The sequence below is a fragment of the Nymphaea colorata genome, chromosome 12, assembly GCF_008831285.2.
Source record: "Nymphaea colorata isolate Beijing-Zhang1983 chromosome 12, ASM883128v2, whole genome shotgun sequence".
In the NCBI taxonomy this organism is placed as follows: Eukaryota; Viridiplantae; Streptophyta; class Magnoliopsida; order Nymphaeales; family Nymphaeaceae; genus Nymphaea; species Nymphaea colorata.
Window position 1 is genome coordinate 21,483,097 of NC_045149.1, and position 20,161 is coordinate 21,503,257.

Genomic DNA, 20,161 nt, shown 5'->3' on the forward strand with positions numbered 1-20,161 from the left:
ATGAGACGTGTTATTTGGTCACACCCATTTCATGATCTTAAACGCTATATGGCATACTGTCAGTTTCTTATATTGTAAGCTATAGGATGTGTTATTCGGTCTCGCATGTTTCTTTATTATAGACACTACAAGACATGTGTTTGTTAGGGTATGAAAGTAAATATACATATTGTACATTGTTTACCATATTTAAAAGTTCATATATTAGTAATAGGGTCTACCTCTTGGTATAGGCTAGTTATGTGTACAAGGTAGCACTCAAAACTCGCTCTCCTTAGAGATGCATGTATATTCGTAATATTGTTATCTATTGGACTGATGTTTATATATTTGTAATGTTGTTATCTCTTCCTGTCAATTAAAAAGTAATAGTGCTCGTTACCATTGTCTAAGGAATGGCAGCAATATATTTATTTTTCTCATTTCTTTAAGTAACTACCCCAATGCAAGGTAAAAGATTCTCAAACTTGATCTTGTGACGATGTGAAAACTTCATCCGTGGCATAGACTTAACCCCTTTTACATTATAATCCATGACGTGATAACCATTAGCCGAACGACATCCAGTTACAAGCGAGCTGAAGTTCTCATCTAATTCTTTATTTTTTGTAGAGTACATAACTTATTCTCAGTACCTTGACGTATCATCTTTGCTACCACAAGTAGGGCTGCACACTAGCCGAGTCGAGCTCGAGCGCGCCCAGCTCGAACTCGACTCGGCTCGAAATGCTCGAGCTTGAACTCGAACTCGAGTCGAGTTCCTAACACGAGCTCGAGCTCGACTCGACTATACATAGTCGAGCTCAAGCTCGGCTCGTTTAACTCGTTTAACGTTTAATTATTAAACCAATAGTCGAGCTCGACTCGTTTAACTCGTTTAGTCGAGCTCGGCTCGTTTAACGTTTAGGAATTAAACCAATAGTGAAGGTCGGCTGGTTTAACTCGTTTGAGAAGAAGTGAGTTGTGACTAGCGAACCGGTTTTTTTAAAACCGATATGTTAATCGAGCCGAGTTAAACGAGTTGACTCGTGAACTCGAGCTCGACTAAACGCTAAACTCGTTTAAGCAGCTCGTTTACACTAACGAGTGGAGTTCGAGTAACTCGACTCGCTGTTAAGTGCCCGAAATTGGATCCGAACCGTTCCGCCAGTTCTAAGCTTACAAAACAAAACCCTTCTGTTAAACCCTCCCGCTCCGTTGCCGCCTTTTTTCCTCGTCGGTGGTGGAGGAGGTGGGTGCAGGCGAAAGCGGAAGAGAGGGAGGGCAAGCAGAGAAGGAAAGATAATGATGACGAGTCCGTCGAACTACAAGTCGAACTACAGGTGTACGCCTGCCTTTGAGAGGTTCTACACCGGGGGTCCCTACGCAGTCTCACCCGATTCTTCGTTCCTCGCTTGCGCTTGCGACAACGATGTCAAGATCGTCGACGCGCTCGATTCTTCCGTTAGGGCCACTTTGGAGGGCGATTCTGGCAGGATTACCGCGATTACCATCGGCCCCGACGGCCGGTTCCTCTTCTCCGCTTCCCACAGTCGTCAGATTAGGGTTTGGGACCTCTCCTCCTTCAAGTGCGTGCGGTCTTGGAAGGTATCTGCCTCGTTTTACCTCTTTAATTTGTTTCCGCTTTATTGCGTTCCGTTAGGGATTCTTTTCCTGTGTGAACGAAGGGTGTACGACAGCGCTTCGGAAAGGTAGACTTCACTTGATTGTCGAGGGGGTTGCTTCCCGAAACAATGTGATGAGCTCATGATTAAGCGTTCGGTGTTTTACGTTTCTATGGATTTCGATGATTTGCTCTGTTTTGGCTCGTGGATAGAATTGGTGCTGTTTTGGGTTGTTCAAGTATATGGCAGTTCTTGTTGCAAAACAGATGGTCGGACATGTAAATAAATTGCCTAAGAAAGGGGTTCCCACTAAAATACAGGGGTGAGCATGTAGGTTGGGATTGGACAAGTACTCGTAGATGTGGTTTGTGTGACATTTTGGAAGATTAGGAGTAACCTGATTAAGGCCTATGAGCTGCTCTTAGGTTTGGTTGGCAAATCGCACAAGTGTTCTTCATGGAACGCATGTTACAGATAACTTGATATGTAACTATCATGGAAGGCTTATTGAATGAAATTGTTAATACAACCATTCATTTCATGTATGAAGTAAGTTAATGATCATTAGGATGCGGATAGCATTTGCCTTGTTACATTCTTCCTGTTCCGTTTAAATCTAGAAATAAGATCCACTTACATGGACAGAAACTGTTGGGTGATGGATCTAAGCAGTAGTAGTGAACCGAGAGAAGCATGTGTGAGTTAGGAAAAGAGACAAGAGTTGAAAGTCGGTCTGTTGGCATAAGGCAAGTTCATTTTTGAAGAATTTGACTGCAACCAATTCCAAGCTGACTAGGTAAATTTTAAAAAAAGTCGGATGTAAAGAATATCAGGAGGGGAAGGATGAGGAGAAGTGAGAGGCTCTATGGTCCTGCTGATTGAAACAAAGGTTTTCATCTTAGTAGAGGACTCTCAGGCAGTAAGGCTTTACAAGATGGCTGTATGCTGTGGGCATTCATGGGTATAGTCAGAAAGGTCCAGCTTTTGCTCACTTGGGAAGTGGTATCACAATGAAAATTTGCCAAGGAATCTGTGGTTAAACTTTAAAGTAAGTGGATATCAGACTTCTAGTTGAGAATGGTGAATTTTCAATATAAGTTGCACGGTGTGTTGAACATCTCACAGCTATTGACAACTTCTATTTGAAGTTCTATTCTTGATGGTTTGTTGTTTATTAGAATTCACTCTGTCATTGATCCATTATTGAACATGTCATGGCTGAGCACAGTCACGAATGTCTGGTATAGTTCGAACATATCACGTTTTGTCCTAAAATGAACTAAAACGTTTTTTAGGAAAATATTGTGATATTTTCAAAGTTTTACGGAAAATATCAATACATTTGTGATTTGTAAAGCTCCTATGTTTATAGCCAGTTTCAGTATTTTTTCTCTTTTTTTTTTCTCATATAATTCTTGAATTGATGTTAGGTATTTATATATTTTCCATATTCTGAATGTCCCATATTTTCCAGACAAAAGAAATTAAAGAAACAGCCAGGGAGAACCTTCCCAAGAAATACTCCAGAACAATATTTGTGTCTATGTGGACCGTGAGATAGCTAAGGGTGTGCGTAAAAATTTATTTTTTATTAACTGTTCGTTTCCTTCATTTGGATTTGATGGCTTGTTCTTTCTCGTGTGTGTGTTTCTAATAAACTTCAGGATATTGATGTGGCATTAGTTGCTGAACTGCTGGTGACTATTCGCTACATTTTTTGACATGAACAAATTCCTTCTGCAGCTTTCTTGTGGGAGGAGAGTTTATGAATCCTTCTACTTACTTATCTGCTCATACTTTTCACAGGCTCGTGAAGGCATTGTGATGAATATTGCTTGTGATTCTTCTGGGGGTTTGGTTGCTACTGCAGAAGAACGAAAAGTTCTTGTCTGGGATGTGGAGGGTGGTTACTGTACTCATTACTTTCAAGGGCATGAAGGAGTTGTGAGAACTATCCTGTTTCATCCAGACGCAAATCACCTTTTGGTATGTTGAAAAGTGAACACACTATCACTTTTTTTTCATGGTGAACATGCAGTTTTTTCGTGTTTGGTCGAGGAGATATTTTTGTAGTAGTAAGCTGGACCTTTCTTACAAGCACATGCTTTGATATTGAAGATTCAGTCTATACTTTATAGTTTATAGATATTAAGAAGATGGAAAATGTATATAGTATGTTGAGGTGATTCTACCATCTACCTATTTGAGATGCTTTAACCATTTTGAAATCTCAAAACTACATTCAGCTGATGTCCTGGAAGCAGAAAAGTCTTTGGCCAAGTCATTGTCACTAATCCTTAGTTTTCTTTATGTGATGGTATGATGTGATGCCTATTCTTTTTGTTAGTTTTTCTTGTTATCTCTGATTAGCCTTTTATGGATATTTTTCTCATTGCATTATACTTTAGATTGTCTTTAGATTAAGATGTTGTATGTGTAGCTTTTTTGTTTGCTGATTGAATCAGTTGGTGCTTGAGCTTTCACAAATAGAATAAATTTCATAGTTTCTTTTTTTTTTTTTATCCAAGAAGTCCTCGATGGACCTGGAAGCATTAAATTTTACATGTGGCCAGGGAAGGTAATCTCTATTATTGGAATGCTGGATTTGTTGTTTAGCTTATTCCAGATCTAGTATGCCAAGTTTTCCAGTTCATGGCATCTTTATATTTTTGCTTAAGCGATAGTAACAACAATTGTAAAACATGGCATGTGGGAAGTTGATTCTTGACAGGGATGTAAATGGGACAGATGATTATTGCCAGATTCAGCTGATTAGATATTGGCTATTTGGACTCAGGGTTGGATTTGCATTTGGGTACACAAACATGAAACCAGATTCAAATACATGTAATTGTGTGTAGATATCCATTAAATGTGGTATTCCCGCTTGAAAATCAAATTTTGGCTGATAATCAGATTTGGACCTTCTTATCGGATCCAACCATTCCAGTAGGGATGTTAGATAAGATCCAAAGTCCAAACTGTTGATGACCTAGTTGTTGTTTGTGCACTCCTTGGTGTCAGTGCCACACCAGTGTCTATATGTATTCCTTCTGTGTCTTTATGTATTCCTGCATACATTGTATTCACTTGTGAATACATTTCTCTACTGACTGGCTGCAAAACCTAGTAATGGGCTGCAGTCTGCAGATTGTGGATCATTAGATCATGACGTAGTTAAATGTTGAATTATTTTATGTTTGTGTTGAAGGTGTCTAAATTTCTATTGCTTTTGGTATCCATGTCTATAGGACCATTCATTTCTGGTTTCTCAGAAAACAAATCCCATTCCCAAACAAGTGATGTTTATGCTTTTGCCTGATGTAAGATATTGTACCGATCACACTTTATAGGATGATCTCTCTCTCTCTGTCTATGTGTGTGGTTTGCATGTGATTTGTGTGTCTGCTTGTCATGGCCTGAAAAATTCTGTTTGATAACCTTTTTTTTTTGTCACTTTGCCATTGTACTGCTTATGCTCATTGGTGTGCTTTTGCAATCTAACGCCTTTCTTTGGACTCTCCTCTCAAACTTCATTTGCATGGTATTTATGAAGTCTTTGACATTATGTACGTGAAATGTTATTTTTTATGTGCTTGGCCCTGTTTGGTTAATTATGGTACTTGCTTCAGCTTTTCTCTGGAAGTGATGATGGGACTGTGCGGGTGTGGGATTTGGTGACCAAGAAGTGTGCTTCTGTACTGCGAAAACATTTTTCAACAGTTACTTCCTTGGCTGTGTCAGAGAATGGATGGACGTTGCTTAGTGCTGCTAGAGATCGTGTATGCATCTTTCCCCTTGAATTGCTCAACTTGTATTGACTCATTGATATGTTATGTTTTCATAGATTTTGTCTAACTTTCTTTACGGTGTTTCTAATTGGATATGTTGTGCTATCTGTGTGATTTAACATATGGATCCTGTCAATAAATCCTCATAATCTGGATTGTATAAAAGAGAAAAATAGAGGAGGGGAAGGATAGCTTCATTAGCTTTATCTAAGGTCTGTCTTGAGTTTACTGACCATATCGAGATTTTTTTTTTGCTTTGACTTCTTCTGGTCTACCAGTGCTTGTTTTCATGATTGTGTGTTAGAAATGCACTGTCCTTGGGAATGACCATTTATGGCGTCGATAACTCAAACATCTTGTTTCTAGCTACTTTTAGTAATCCTAGATGAGAGAATCGATATGGCATCGTGCGTGAAGTGAAGCAGTTGCTTTTGCGAACTTCAGATCAGTGTTTGACATCGTACATGCCTCCATTATTGACTAAGCTTTCTAATGATTTCCTTTGACTAGATGAGTATGTTTAATTGCCTAAATTTTTGAGAGATGTTCTAGGTAAATTCTTTTGGGTCAAAAGCACGCGTAGGCATAGGTGCTGATGGCAGCTTGGATCACTGTCACAGATGTTGTGAGTTTTTCAAAAAATCTCATGATATTTACGAGAAAACAAGTAAAATGAGGATTTCAGGAATCTCGCAAGATCTTGAAAATATCGGCAAAAATGAATGTCTCAGGATTTTCACAAATTTTTCATCAGTTTTTGGCAAAATTATTAGTTTTCTCATTTATTTTATTTTTCATCTAACTTTTGTGATTTTTATTTTTTAAAAATTTGCTGGTACTTTGCCAAAAAATGTCCAAGAAAAACCTCTTTGGTATTTTTCTGGGAACGATATTTGCGACAATGGCTTAGATGCCTAGATTGAGGCTCCTAGACAAATCCGGAAGAAAAGTTCATAGAATTTTAATGTAAAAAGTTTTAATGATTTTGGTTTGTTCTATCGTACAATATATTGATTGAAGTAGTTTTTTAAAATCCCATGCCCCTTTCCATCTTTTTATTGTTCCCCCTCATTCACTTTTACCATTTTTCTGTCAAATTAGACCATCTATGACCCACCTAGGCCTGGATAGCATTTTGAACTACATACGATAAGCCATATCTTCCCATGCCACATCTACTTTTCAAACGCCTCAAATATTTAGATGAAAATGGAATAAGAAATGGAAATAGAAACACACACGTGTAATACCATGATAAAAATCAGCATGTTAGTTTAATTTTGGTTTTCTTACTTTTTATATGCCAGAAGCATATCTCAAAATTTATCTACCTTTTTTTCACAAAATTTATGCTTTAAAAAGTGTGTATTTGTGGTGCGTTTCTGTGAGGGTTATTGCTAAACCTTTTGGTTTCGCTCTATGTTCCTTTCTGTTTTTCTTCAACTTCTAAGACTTCTGGAGGTTCCTCCAGCTTATAAGAATATTTGCAAGGGCACATCCGCACATGTTTGTCTGTTGCAGGGATGTAACTGAGTTAGGGAGACCAATACTAATGTGCAGGAGTTCAAAATTAGGTTCTGTTCTTTATGATATTGTTTGTGAATTTTGTATTCTGAGATTCTCTTTGTGATGCTAAATCTTTTGTAGTGGGATACATGATGTAATATTTGTGACTTTGGAATGGACATGCACCAGTGGACAATGGACCAGTCATTGATTTAAAACTTTGTAGATCATGTAATTTAGAATATGATGCAGAGGTCTTCTTTGGTGGAAGGATACCATAAAGCATGGCCACAAATATCACGATATTTTAAAAAATGTCTTGATATTTATGAAATAAAGAAGGAAAACGATAAAAACAGGAAAATATCGTGATATATTGAAAAAATGTTAAAAATGAATTTATCACGATTTTATTGCGATTATTTTTATTTATTTTTTATTGCATTTTCTGTTTTTATTTTTTTCAACTTTTGTTTCATTGTTTTATTTCCTCTAGGTATTTAACATAACCTCCTAAATGCAATACAATGCTTTTTTTTTCATTTATTGTATTTTTACCTAATATTTTGAATTTTTTTTAGAAACTCCTAGATTTTCTCAAGATTTTCCCAAAAAATACAACTTTGCTGATAAAGTATAAATATCATTTGGTTAGCATGGAATCATTGTAGTTACGGGTGATACAGTAAAAATAAAATAGTGAATCGTGATCGATACATAGGCTTGCTTTGAATTTATCACGATTTTATTGCGATTATTTTCATTTATTTTTTATTGCATTTTCTGTTTTTATTTTTTTCAACTTTTGTTTCATTGTTTTATTTCCTCTAGGTATTTAACATAACCTCCTAAATGCAATACAATGCTTTTTTTTTTCATTTATTGTATTTTTACCTAATATTTTGAATTTTTTTTAGAAACTCCCAGATCTTCTCAAGATTTTCCCAAAAAATACAACTTTGCTGATAAAGTATAAATATCATTTGGTTAGCATGGAATTCATTGTAGTTACAGGTGATACAGTAAAAATAAAATAGTGAATCGTGATTGATACATAGGCTTGCTTATGATCGCAGGTTGCATTTATGCCTGTTTTAGGTTATTGATTCTTGCCTGGTTATGTGAATGTAATAACAGGGAATGGATTCTTTTACAGGTTGTGAATTTGTGGAATCTGCGCAACTACAACTTTGAGAAGACTATAACAACATATGAAGTAGTGGAAGCTATATGCGTTATTCCTTCTGAATCTGTCTTCGCTACAACCTTAGGTAAAATCAGACCAAAAGTTAAGGGGAAAAAGAATAGTTCGCCTCCTATTCACTTTTTGACTGTTGGAGACCGTGGCATTGTGCGTCTGTGGAGTTCTGAGTGGTAAGCTTTTTCCTATATGGTTCATCTATTCTTTTGGAACTGAGTTTCCAAGCTGTGTATTCATTCTGGTTTCTTTTTTGTCTTGTATTCATGTTGGTTTTATAACTCTTTATCTATTTTTTGGTTCTTACAGTGCAGACTGCCTATTTGAGCAGAAATCCTCCGATGCTTCCATTGCTTCAGATGAGAATGATTCTCAAAGGGGTTTCATATCGGCTGTGGTACTACCTAAAGATCAAGGATTGCTTTGCGTCACTTTCGATGAACAATTTCTTTTCTATGACCCAGTGAAAGATGATGAGAGTATGTTTCAATTAAACTTGAGAAGAAGGCTAGTAGGGTCTAACGAAGAAATTTCAGATTTGAAGTTCTTGGGTGATGAGGAGCGATATCTTGCTGTGGCCACAAATATTGGGCAGGTATAGATGCCTTTTTTCTTTTAAATTAATGCTTGTTTGTATTGGTTTTCTGCATCTAAGGTCCATTTTGGAGAGGTGTCTACATAAACTGGCATTGTTCCAATTTTTGTTATTTCCTATTTCAGATTTCAGAATTAGGGATTGTTCTCAATGCTACATTTGCTTGTTATCATGATAACTTTGTCTATGAAGAAAGTTTATTTCTTGGGTATGTGCTCTGACTTTGATATGTACTCTGACTTTGAAGTTTGAAACTTTGAATACATTTTCAGGTGCGAGTTTTCGACCTTGCTTCAAGAACTTGTTGTCATGTACTGGAAGGTCACACCGACATCATACTATGCCTCGACTCATGTGTTTTAGCTTCTGGGAGGAGTCTTCTAGCATCTGGGAGCAAGGACAACAGTGTAAGCCTCTAATATTCTAGGCCGTTAGGGTATTCTTGGAGGTGCATTTCACGCTCTACAAGTCGACCTTTTTTTGCACCAGCTTATCTTGTAACAACTAACAAGTAACCTTAACCTGCTAGGTTGCTCTATTTACATCCTTTAAAGTTTTAAACTGAAAGTGAGATTGTGAAACTTGAAGTTTGATTGCAACAGCAGTACAAATTTCAATTTTAACTGTAGCTTTTCTGACTGTTGTAACCTTTGTAGGTAAGAATATGGGATACTGAAACCAGATGCTGCATAGGTGTGGCTAAGGGACATTTGGATGCTGTTACAGCTGTTGCATTCTCAAAGAAGAAAAAGAACTTTGTTGTCACTGGTAGCAAGTAAGGACCTAATTCTCGGTGAAAAATTGTTTCTTTTTTCCTTTCTCTTGGGCAGACAAAATATAGAATGAAGATATTATATTTATAAACCATGAGAGAAGCTGCGTTGTTGGAAGCCTTAGAGGAGAAATGACCAATCGGCTGCTGTGGTACATGCTGTGAATCACGCACTAGAGAATGATTCAGCACATTAGTGTTGTGAATCTGCATTGGGGGATGTGCTTCTAGCATCAAAATGTTTGTCCTTTTCAACTAAAATGCTGTGCTTACAGGAGAAATGACCTATTGGGTGCTGTGGTGCATGCGTTGAATCATTAGAGGATGATTCAACACATTAGTATTGTGAAACTGCGTAGGTGGATGTGCTTCTAGCATCAAAATGTTTGTTCTATTCAACTAAAATGCTGATAAATTTTTTCTATTTGAGGCTAATAGCTGCGTTTCGTAATTAGTGTCTCAATGTCCATCTGTGAGGGAATGAGAGATTGAGTACCATAAGATGTCTCTTTCTTGGTATATTCGGGGCTGGAATCTGGTGGCTTCTGGTCATAAAGATGCAGTGACCTGAGTGAGGAGGTGAACTCATGATGAAGAGCTCCTCTTCAAAGGGGGAATTCCTGTAGAAACTTCTTTGTCTAACTTGCTTGCACTGGATTTGCTCCGGGATCCACTTATGGTTCTTTTAATTAATTTCCCACCAGCAGATTCCGTTTGTTACTAAAAGAGTTAAAAAGGGAAAATCAGGAAGTATCACACCACCAGAAAATTTTATAGCTGAAGGAATGCTTCTCCAAATAAATAATAATGTGGACAATTCTAGGCTAGTTGGTAGTGGCTAGTGTAATAATTAAATTGAGATATAGGCATGCGATTGGTAATGGAAAACTGTAGCCATTCTCTTTTTTTTTTTGTAATTATTCTCTAGCCCGACACCCCTGTGCTTTCTTTCTGGGATTCTTCTCTTTTCTCTTTTTTTGGGAATATTCAAACACCTGAATTTGAAGGTGATGCTTGTTTCTTTTCAGGGATCGTACGATTAAGGTTTGGAGCCTGGATGGAATTTCTGATGATGCTGGCCATGTTGTTAACTTCAAAACGAAAGCTGTTGTTGCTGCACATGATAAAGATATTAATGCTTTGGCAGTCTCACCAAATGATGCCTATGTTTGCAGCGGTTCCCAGGTTTTCTAGTTAAATTAGTCCTTTTAAGAAATGTAGGATCTTATCACATTCTCTGACTTGCATTCTTTGATCAGGATCGGACTGCTTCAATATGGAAGCTTCCTGATCTTGTGTCTGTTGTTGTACTGAAAGGGCACAAGAGAGGGATTTGGTCTGTTGAATTTTCACCTGTGGATCAGTGTGTTATGACTGCATCTGGTGACTGTACAATTAAGATATGGGCTATAGCAGATGGAACCTGCTTAAAAACATTTGAAGGCCACACTTCTAGTGTTTTTCGAGCTTCATTTCTCACTCGTGGCACTCAATTTGTTTCTTGTGGTGAGTATAATTTGTATTCTTTGGTGAAGGCACATCATAGCAGTAGATACGGCTATTATGTGTCACTATTAATAGATGCATTTGTCATCGTCCACCCCTTCCGTATTTCTTAATATCTTATATAGGTAATTTACAAATGCATCTGTTTAAACTTTCAGCACTTTATATTCGTTGCATGTGCAGGTGATGATGGCTTAGTAAAATTATGGACTATCAAATCAAACGAGTGCATTGCTACATATGAACATCATGATGCTCAGGTTTTTCAGCTGTACACACTTTCTAGTTCTTCTGGTTATGATTTAATTTTCAAAAAGTTTATTTGAGGATTTGCTTCATATAGAAATGTTGAAACATAAATCATCGCTTGAGATACATCAACTCTCTTATCTAAGTCCTGGAAGTGGTGCCTTCTAATTCTGGATGTAATAAAATAGAAAAGACTTGAAAACCGAGGTGCAATGCACATTTGTGTGCTGTTATTAATGGAAGCAGGAAGTGGCCAATGCAACATAAGGTCCTCTTAGAACAACCAAATGCACAGCAAATCTTACTATTGTATTTTCGCATTAACCTGTGAAATGTGAATATTCTGGCTAGGAATTCTGGTTTGGGAACCTGAATCACATGATAGTCCATCCGTTATCTGTTACCTGCTCTAGTGAAAATTACTTGCATCTATAAAATGTCATCCATAGTAGATTCTATATACTGAGTCTAACTATTGTGGTCCTTTAGAGATACTATTATTTTCGAAGACATACATTTGGAGTATATTGACAAGATTTATATCAAGGTCGTTCATGTAACTTTCACTGCTAATCCAGCTTCATTCAACAGGTTTTTGCACTGGCTGTTGGACAGCGGACAGAAATGTTCACTACTGGTTCCACTGATTCTGTTATTAACTTGTGGCATGATTGCACAGCTGCTGACATGGAAGCTGCTGCACTGCAAAAGGTGGCTTTACATACAATACAACTTTTTTGTGAAATACAACACTTTTTTTGCAATATGCTGCACTCCAACTTCTTCTGTACAAAATGGATTTAGATTATGCCTTGTCTGTTTGTATCAATAAATAGTTTTACAATTGATCATGAGCTTTCCTGAACTTTGTTCTGTTCATGCCTGTGCACATGTATGCATTGCCTAGACATGATTTCTGTGTGTATAATTATTCTGACATCATGAAGATGTATTTTCACTTCCTTGATGAATTTTGTGTTATTCTATTTTTCATGAAGTGAAGCCATGACTGTGTTTTGGTTGGTATCATGTGATAGACACTGTTAGAAGTAGGAGTTCGTGTGGACATTTAACTGCACTTTCCTAGAAGTTATGTGGACCATGTGATGATTTTAGTCACACCATTGTCTGCATTGAGTCCTGCTTGACAAGGTTAACTGCACTTCCCTAGAAGTTATGTGGACCATGTGATGATTTTAGTCACACCATTGTCTGCGTTGAGTCCTGCTTGACAAGGTGTTCAAATGCTTCATCTACATTGGCCGTTGTTTGCTAAGGTGAGAAAGCTTCTAAGGTGTTTCTGTAGTGTGAGAGTCATTCATGAATCTTGAACGGTTCAGAGCTGCCACACTATGGCACAAAGTGTTGAGCATCAGACACCATAAGGTGAGTAGGTTATATGTCCTTGGGCTTGAGGCAGGAACTTTGTAGATCTGGTCATGAAGTGTGTGAGGTGATGTTGGCATAGTTAAGTTATGGACTTGAATGATGCTGAGTGAGTGAAAGCTTTTGGACTTGGCAGACATTCTGGTGCCGCTTTTTCCTATACCACTCTCCTTTTCTTATATATTTTCTTTTTTAGTTTAATAAACAAAGATCTTTCTGTAGCTGCCATCACATCTGTTGTCATCCTTGTGGAATTATCCATGCCTTCAGACCTAGTACTCTTAACTAACCACTTTGTACATTCTCATTATATTTGTAAGGGATACAGATGCCAATCACTGTGACATTATATACCAGTTAGGATTAGGAAGAGGCATAATCAGTTTTTTTTTTTTTTTTAATATATCTGGGTATTATATCATTTCTTTGGGCTTCTATTAATTAATTAATTCAAAAAATAGGTTTGTTGCAATGTCTATGTATGTAAGGGATCTTCTGGATAATTCAAACTGGACCAGATCTGGGCAACATCATTGACTTTCTACCGATGTTGCCTCGAAAGAACAAGAAAACTGAAGCATATTGGTAATAAGCATCTCTGCTAATATTGGCCTAAATTAATTTTTATTAGCTTTTTATTAATAATACATCGGCCAATATGATGTCATATTGACCAATTTGGTGTCATATTGACCAGTTTTGAAAGGGCCCATATCAGCTCCTATGCAGCATCGGCAGCTTGTCTATGTGATGTATATCAGCCTATACGGGCCAATACGCATTGATTTTAGCAACAGTGCTTGATATGGTACCTGGACTGGTTCTTGGACCCAGGAACTGTATAGTATTTGGACCAGGGTTTGGCATCACCGTGGAACCTGCTAGATCAGATCTATTACTGTGGTGTATTATATAATCAGGCCAAATAATGAGTGTGAGGATAGTATGAATTATGGATCTAGGTGGATGGACTGATATAATCAACATATGCACATCCTGTGTCTATGGATTGGCCTTATTGTTGTGATGTCATGCTTTCTAGAACAGTTGCATACGTAATTTTTGATCAAGTGTATTGCTGATATTAATGCAAATGCTGGTCAGATCAGGTTTTCTTCTGTTGTAAGATCAACCTCTGTTCAATTAAAATTTTGTTTCTAGGTCCATCCTAACGGTGGAGACAGAATTTATTTGGATGTCTCATTAGAATACCGAGAAATTTGATTATATTGAAGCTTGGAACACTCGGAATTGGGCCCATTCAAAGGGATTTAATTTATTTCTTCAGGGATTCTATCGCTACCACTTCTTCACTTGCTATATATAAATCTAAAATGTTTCTACTCTTTGTCTTGTGGGAGTCATCTTTTTCATAACTTTTGCTGCATGTTGTTATGGTGTTTCTGCTGTCTTGTCCTGGAGGGACATTGAGTAACTGCACATCTTTTATGGTCTTTTCCCACAATGAACTAGTACATTCTTTTCTCCCACTCTATTTGCAAGTCCTTGTTGACATAGAGAGTCAGCTAGTGGGTTGAAATGTGATTTTCTTGACTGCCAATATTGCTGGATCTTGTGTGTATATCAATGAACGATGTGGTATTGAATTCTGTTGAAATATTCAATCACAGACCTTCATTTTCTGCAGGAGGAAGCAGTTCTGAAGGACCAGGATTTGGAAAATGCTGTCCTAGATGCTGACTACCTGAAAGCTATTCGACTGGCATTTGAGCTCAGAAAGCCTCACAGGCTCTTCAATTTGTTTTCAGATATTTGCAGGTCAGTTTGGGTTTACTGGGTGAACTCCTGATGATTTAGATCTATTTTATGCTGTACCATCTCAATTGAGTCTTTTGCAGCAAGGGACATGCTGAGAATCAGATTTTGAAAGCTTTGCATGCATTTGGGAAGGAAGAACTCCGTCAACTTATAGAATACATTCGAGAGTGGAACACAAAACCAAAGCTTTGCCATGTTGCACAATTTGTGCTATTTCAGATTTTCAACGTTCTATCACCAACAGAAATTATAGAGGTAACAACATGAGTTCTGGATGATGCAACTGGTATGTTGGTAGGTCTGAGCCAAATAATATATCCGATTTTGGTCCAAGTCATCTAAGGCATCCTTAGTGGATGAGTAACAGAGACACTGTTAACCACCAAGTCTTTAGACACCTTTGTTAAATGCTTCCAATTAATTTAGACCAGTGCCGCCACTGGATGTTTTTCACAAACTTATTTTCTTATGTTATCTAGAGATTATTCTATATAAGTGACCAGGCAGAATCTACAAATGGGCTTGTATGGGCAGTTTCCCACATAGTCCCCCAAAAAATTCTTTATTTCAATCCTAAATATTTGCATATTTGTGTGTAAGGTGTCCTTCAAGTATTTGCTTATTTATATATGATGCCCTTTAGTCATTTGGCTAACTGTTTAAAAAATCCAAAATTTTTTGAATGAATGCCCCTCAGCTAAAAATTTCTGGCTCTCCCAATGTGTCTTGTTACTCTTTAAGAGAGCTGAAGGATCAACCTCTCTCGTTACTGTTGCTGCGTGAATTGCATATCTGTTTGAAAGCTGGGTGCCTTCTACTTTCTCAGCTAATTCTTAATATTGGAAGATAAATCTGTATGACTAGGTAATGTCTGCATATCTGTGAATATTTTCACTTCTCCTTGAGAAACCTTGCATATCTTCCGAGTTTGATGAATGTTGGAAAGATTGCCATTTGCCGGTTGCCTTGAAATGCTAAGGTAGATTAAAATTGAAAACTATTGACCCCATGACACATGCGTACATATGTTTCACATGGGCACGTTTTTTCACTATTTGCAATTTGCAATTGCTACTGCCGTCACCTCTGTTGAGCACTTGCCATTTGTGTGCAGACAGATACAAGAAAAGAACTAAATGTATTTCCGTTGTTTTAGTGGATTGCTCTCAGATGAATTTGTTTTGTCATAGATAATGAAGTTGTCTGCACAAAAGTTGAAAGGTAGATCATGAGAAACATTTCATGCTTGGGGAGGAATGTTTTATCATGGGACCTACTTGCGTATAGCCCCTCCAAAGCAGAAAAAACAAAGAGCTGCTGCCTCTTCCTTGCATATAGGCCCTCCAATGCAGATAAAACAAAGAGCTGCTGCCTCTTCCAATTATGTACCATAAGCAGTGGGATCCAGTAATAACTTGTGTAGAAGTCGCCACTGGTCAGGAATTTCAGCCTTAGGTTGTCTTGATCATATTTTGATGCTGAAAATGTGGTTTTACATGGTTTTGATTTGAGAAAAGATCTACTAAATTATGGTATTTTTATGACCAACTACCAATCCTGTGCACATATTAGGCAGGGCCTCTCGAGGTCAATCCTTGTTAAATCAACATGCAAATTGTGTCTACATGGTCAAATTTGTTCATAACAATACAAATCGTGAGAATTTAGGTGTACTTGTGTGTAAAGGTTGTCCATATTGCAACTCTGTCGTGACCGAATCATCTAGGTCTCTCGCTCTTTCACACACACACACACACACGTTTAAGTCGGATGTTTTAGATTCCTTAGAGCTTAGTTATTTTTATAGCTAGTTGTGTTTAATCAGTCACCTGCATAGACATGCAATATACTATTATTTATTCTACTCTGTCCTGTTTCTAATGCAAATAACTCTTTTTACTCTCAATCATCTGGAACCCTCTTTTGGTGGAACATACTTGCGACAAATCACCAATATTTCCTCTTTCAAAAAGTAGCCTCCCGAATACCGTTGTATTTTAAGGTTATGTTTTTGGTGAGCTTCTCAAAAGTTGTTATGTAAGGATTAGTTCAGGACAATAGTCTGGCGAGATGACAATGTTTTTTTTGTTAAGAAAAATCAGTTCTTATTTTCCTGATTTCTGAGAATACTAAATTCTTTTAATCTTCAGTCTATTGGAATGATAACTCGTTAGAATATCATGCGTTTACTTAAGATTTGATATTCTAATTTCTATGTGCACGTTTACCAGATAAAAGGCATTGGTGAGCTCCTTGAAGGCCTTGTATCCTATTCGCAGAGGCATTTCAGCAGAATGGACAGACTAGTAAGAAGCACATTTTTGTTGGATTACGTCTTGACTGAAATGTCTGTCATCTGTCCAGACAATGCCAGTAAGGCACCCAAGGATGATGCTAATGATGGGTGGGAGATCAAGAGCAATGTTGATCTATTGCCGTCTAGAAAGGATGACAAGGAAGAGTCGGTTCCTCAGTTGCCTGTACAAAGTTCATTGAGGAATAAGGTGCCAGCTTTATCAATCCACCGTGACAGTTCCAACGGGGATCAGAATGTTGGCATTGACAACAGGTTGGTAGAAGAGGGTCACAGTCTTTATGTATCACAAGATGAAACGGTCCAGGAGGAACTAAGTTGTCAGCCGGAAGAAAAAGGTTCATCAAAGAAGAGAAAGTCGTCTAAATCGAGAAACAAAATTGAGAAGAAAATGAAAAAGGCAGCAAGCACAGGGGTCCCTGCAATCTCACTAAAAGCTTGAAATTTTAGTATCGTCTGCATGATATGGTAATCCTTATTTGCTTCTTTTTTGTTCATTTGTTCTAGCGTGCTTATCCATGATGTAGCAAGATGTTAATGTTTTAACGGAGGGCCTAACGAATGGTCAAGTGATCCTTGAGTAGCCAAAACCTGACCGTTTTTGCAATTTAGGCATAGATCTGTTCGTTATTAGGATTAAATTTTATGCAGAAAATTCCTGGAGTAGATTTTGGCTGCATCAAAGCAGCTAAACAGGCGCGGTCTTTTATCACTTTAAAAGTTTAAATGCTAAGTTAGAGGGAAATTAGGGGTAAGCTTCGCAACGGCCTTTATTTTTGTTTTATGTTTGACAGCTGCTGTAAAAGCCCATGGATTAATGGGTGATCCGTACCTACCGAGTCCAGGTTGGTCTTGGCCTGACCCTACAAGTTGGTGCCCTGTGATTGACCAATTCCTGTCCTAGTTAAAGCCCATCTAGAGGTGGCCGGACTCATTGATGACCCCAGTAACCACCATCTTGTATGTACATGCAATAAAGAAGTTTTGGTTAGGCAGTGATTCCACTTTATGTTAAGACTGTGCATCCCATCAGGTATTACATACAACCTTTGATCTTCTTCTGAACCTAAAAGGTCGTATGTCTGAATTCCTGGCCTGGTGAACTTGTTGGAGTTGCAGATTTTGGGTTATTGAAATCACTATGCTTTCTATAGTATCATCTAATATCTAATAGTTGTTCATCCGTTCAACTGAACAGGTGTTCTTACGCTTTAGCTGTCGGGTACCAAGTTTGAGGTGCGGAACCAAAGGCAAAAAAGATCGGTTCTAACCATCGGCACTCTCTCGGGACATGGTTGGGGAGGATGGCAGCGGCTTCTTTTTGCAAATCGTGAAGCCTCTCTGTGATGTTCGTCTTCTCCTCGGTGCCCTCTCTCGCAGAGCTTTGGCTTGGGGAGTACCTGTGAGAGAGAGAGAGAGTAGGCATGTAATTTTTTTATTTTTTTAAACCCCTATTCATTAGTTATTATAGTGTTGTATAATATGCCCGAGTGTCACATTTTGAGACTGGTGGCACTAGATTTTCGGGTCTTCTCCATTTCTTATAATCCACTATTTTGAAAGAAAGAATGGTGAGAACCTTTTTGGCTTGATTTAGACGCATCAATGTGTTTCGTCGTCTATTTAGTGTAGATGGCATGTAGCCGATTGTTCACAAAATCTAAATATTCGTCACCTTTTCAAAAACATACCTTCGCCGGTTGGCGTTAAAATAATGCAATCCGCGCCTCTAAGTAACTGGTGATGAGTACAAACTAATGCAGCGTTTGGAACGCTCCTTGGGTGTGCTGATGTATAAACCTACCGGGTGGGCACGATCTTCAGGCCAAAAAAATCTTAGGCATGAGATGTAATATTTACATTTTATTTTGTGGAGTTATTGGTTCGGAAATTTTCAGTGTTATCCCCAAGGCGATTGGGTGGCAGGGATCAGGGATCCGAGGTGCCGGTTGGTGGTTAGTTTTTTATTTGAATGTTATAAACGTCAGTTCCTTGGGCTGCAAATGCAAATGGGAGGTCACCAAACGGCAAGTTGGGAAGTCACCATTCTGCAAGTTGAATAATGGGGACAATATCAAAAGCAGGTTTAGTTTTTTGGAGGGAAAGTGGTAGATCTGTTCTCAAGAGGACAGCAGGATGAAATATTCCTGCCCCACCCTAAAATCTTTAAGGAAATCTTTAGGATTGTGCTGCTCTTTTACTGTTTAAACTTTTTAAGGGTATGGTTAATGAAGCCATATCCTCTGTCAAAATGTTTAAATTATATTCAAAGCTTCATGAAAGTATTTTTTGAAAATTTGATTGTTGAAGCGGTAAGTCTGAACGATAAATCACTCGGCTGTAGGCGCCGTAAAAGAATTCACTGTTGCCAAGAAACTTGCCCCTCCTTTTTTGAATTTTCTTCTCTGCGGATCGTGCACTTAATATATTTTATAGCGCCTTGCACGGTTGCACCCTTCCCTTCGGGTTGTATATTAATATTCAACCTGTTCCGTTTACACCTCGTATATGATTCCTCTTAACCACGAAATTACTACATGTGGCCAAAAGAACACTTCTTCGAAATCTTAATACAACATCAAAATCTGTTCTACCAAGTTCCCTGGAAGGCAAGGTTGTTTTGCAGAAAGCCAGCAAATATCAAGGGTGTTTACCTGTGACTTAGTTTGATTTTACTTCCTCAAGATCTGAGATCTAAGGATTAAAGATCAAACCCTTGTCTCGACAAACCCACTAAATAGGAATGTCAATCGTAGAACTTAAATTGGACCTATGAACTTTAGTTTGATTAACCACACATATTGTTATGGCTCTTTTGGCTACACAGCGAAAACAAACATCATTAAATGCTGCCTAAGTTTTTTCCTAGACTCGATATCACCAAGGGATTGAAACCTTTCTCTTTTCAGTTTTTTCCTAGACTCGATATCACCAAGGGATTGAAACCTTTCTCTTTTCTCCTTTATTCATGGGTCCAAAGCTGCTTCTATATACCTGGGTAGGAAGCAGAGGACACCCATCAACTAAGCGTCGTACAACTACTGTTCATTAAGAGGAAGTGACAGCATTGTGATATATTTCTTCAGGCTTACATGGACATAATCAAAGTGAAGAAAAGAGGAAGTGACAGCATTGTGATATATTTCTTCAGGCTTACATGGACATAATCAAAGTGGAGAAAGGCCCAACCACAGTTCAAGTCGGTCATTCTGTAGACGTTTTTGTGCAGCTTAACAACTAAATTTTGGCTAATGGTTGCATTTAAGGGTTGAGTCAGCTCTTTGTTCTAATGATGTGAAGAACAGTGATTTTGTATTTTCTCACTGATCTTTCTTGCTGTATATACCCTTTCTGTTTTAAGTAAAGATAGGGGACCTATCCCTGACCAAGCAGTTTACTGCAACTACTGTTTGCAGTCCAAAGAAATAATTGCCATGAAAATCAAACTGATGACCGACCTT

The 20,161-nt window shown here is 37.9% G+C and overlaps 1 protein-coding gene across 1 annotated transcript; it reads left to right on the forward strand.

Annotated features, from left to right (window-relative positions):
* Nucleotides 1–1,177: 1,177 nt before the first annotated feature.
* LOC116266011 (protein TORMOZ EMBRYO DEFECTIVE) lies at nt 1,178–18,296 on the forward strand. The gene is made up of 15 exons (XM_031647052.2): nt 1,178–1,587; nt 3,411–3,590; nt 5,237–5,386; nt 8,058–8,275; nt 8,409–8,694; nt 8,967–9,101; nt 9,351–9,469; nt 10,495–10,651; nt 10,726–10,972; nt 11,156–11,232; nt 11,813–11,932; nt 14,256–14,386; nt 14,467–14,641; nt 16,618–17,168; nt 17,899–18,296. Exons 1-14 carry the CDS (start codon nt 1,285–1,287, stop codon nt 17,140–17,142), a joined length of 2,823 nt encoding a protein of 940 aa, XP_031502912.1. The 5' UTR covers nt 1,178–1,284; the 3' UTR covers nt 17,143–17,168; nt 17,899–18,296.
* Nucleotides 18,297–20,161: the final 1,865 nt, after the last annotated feature.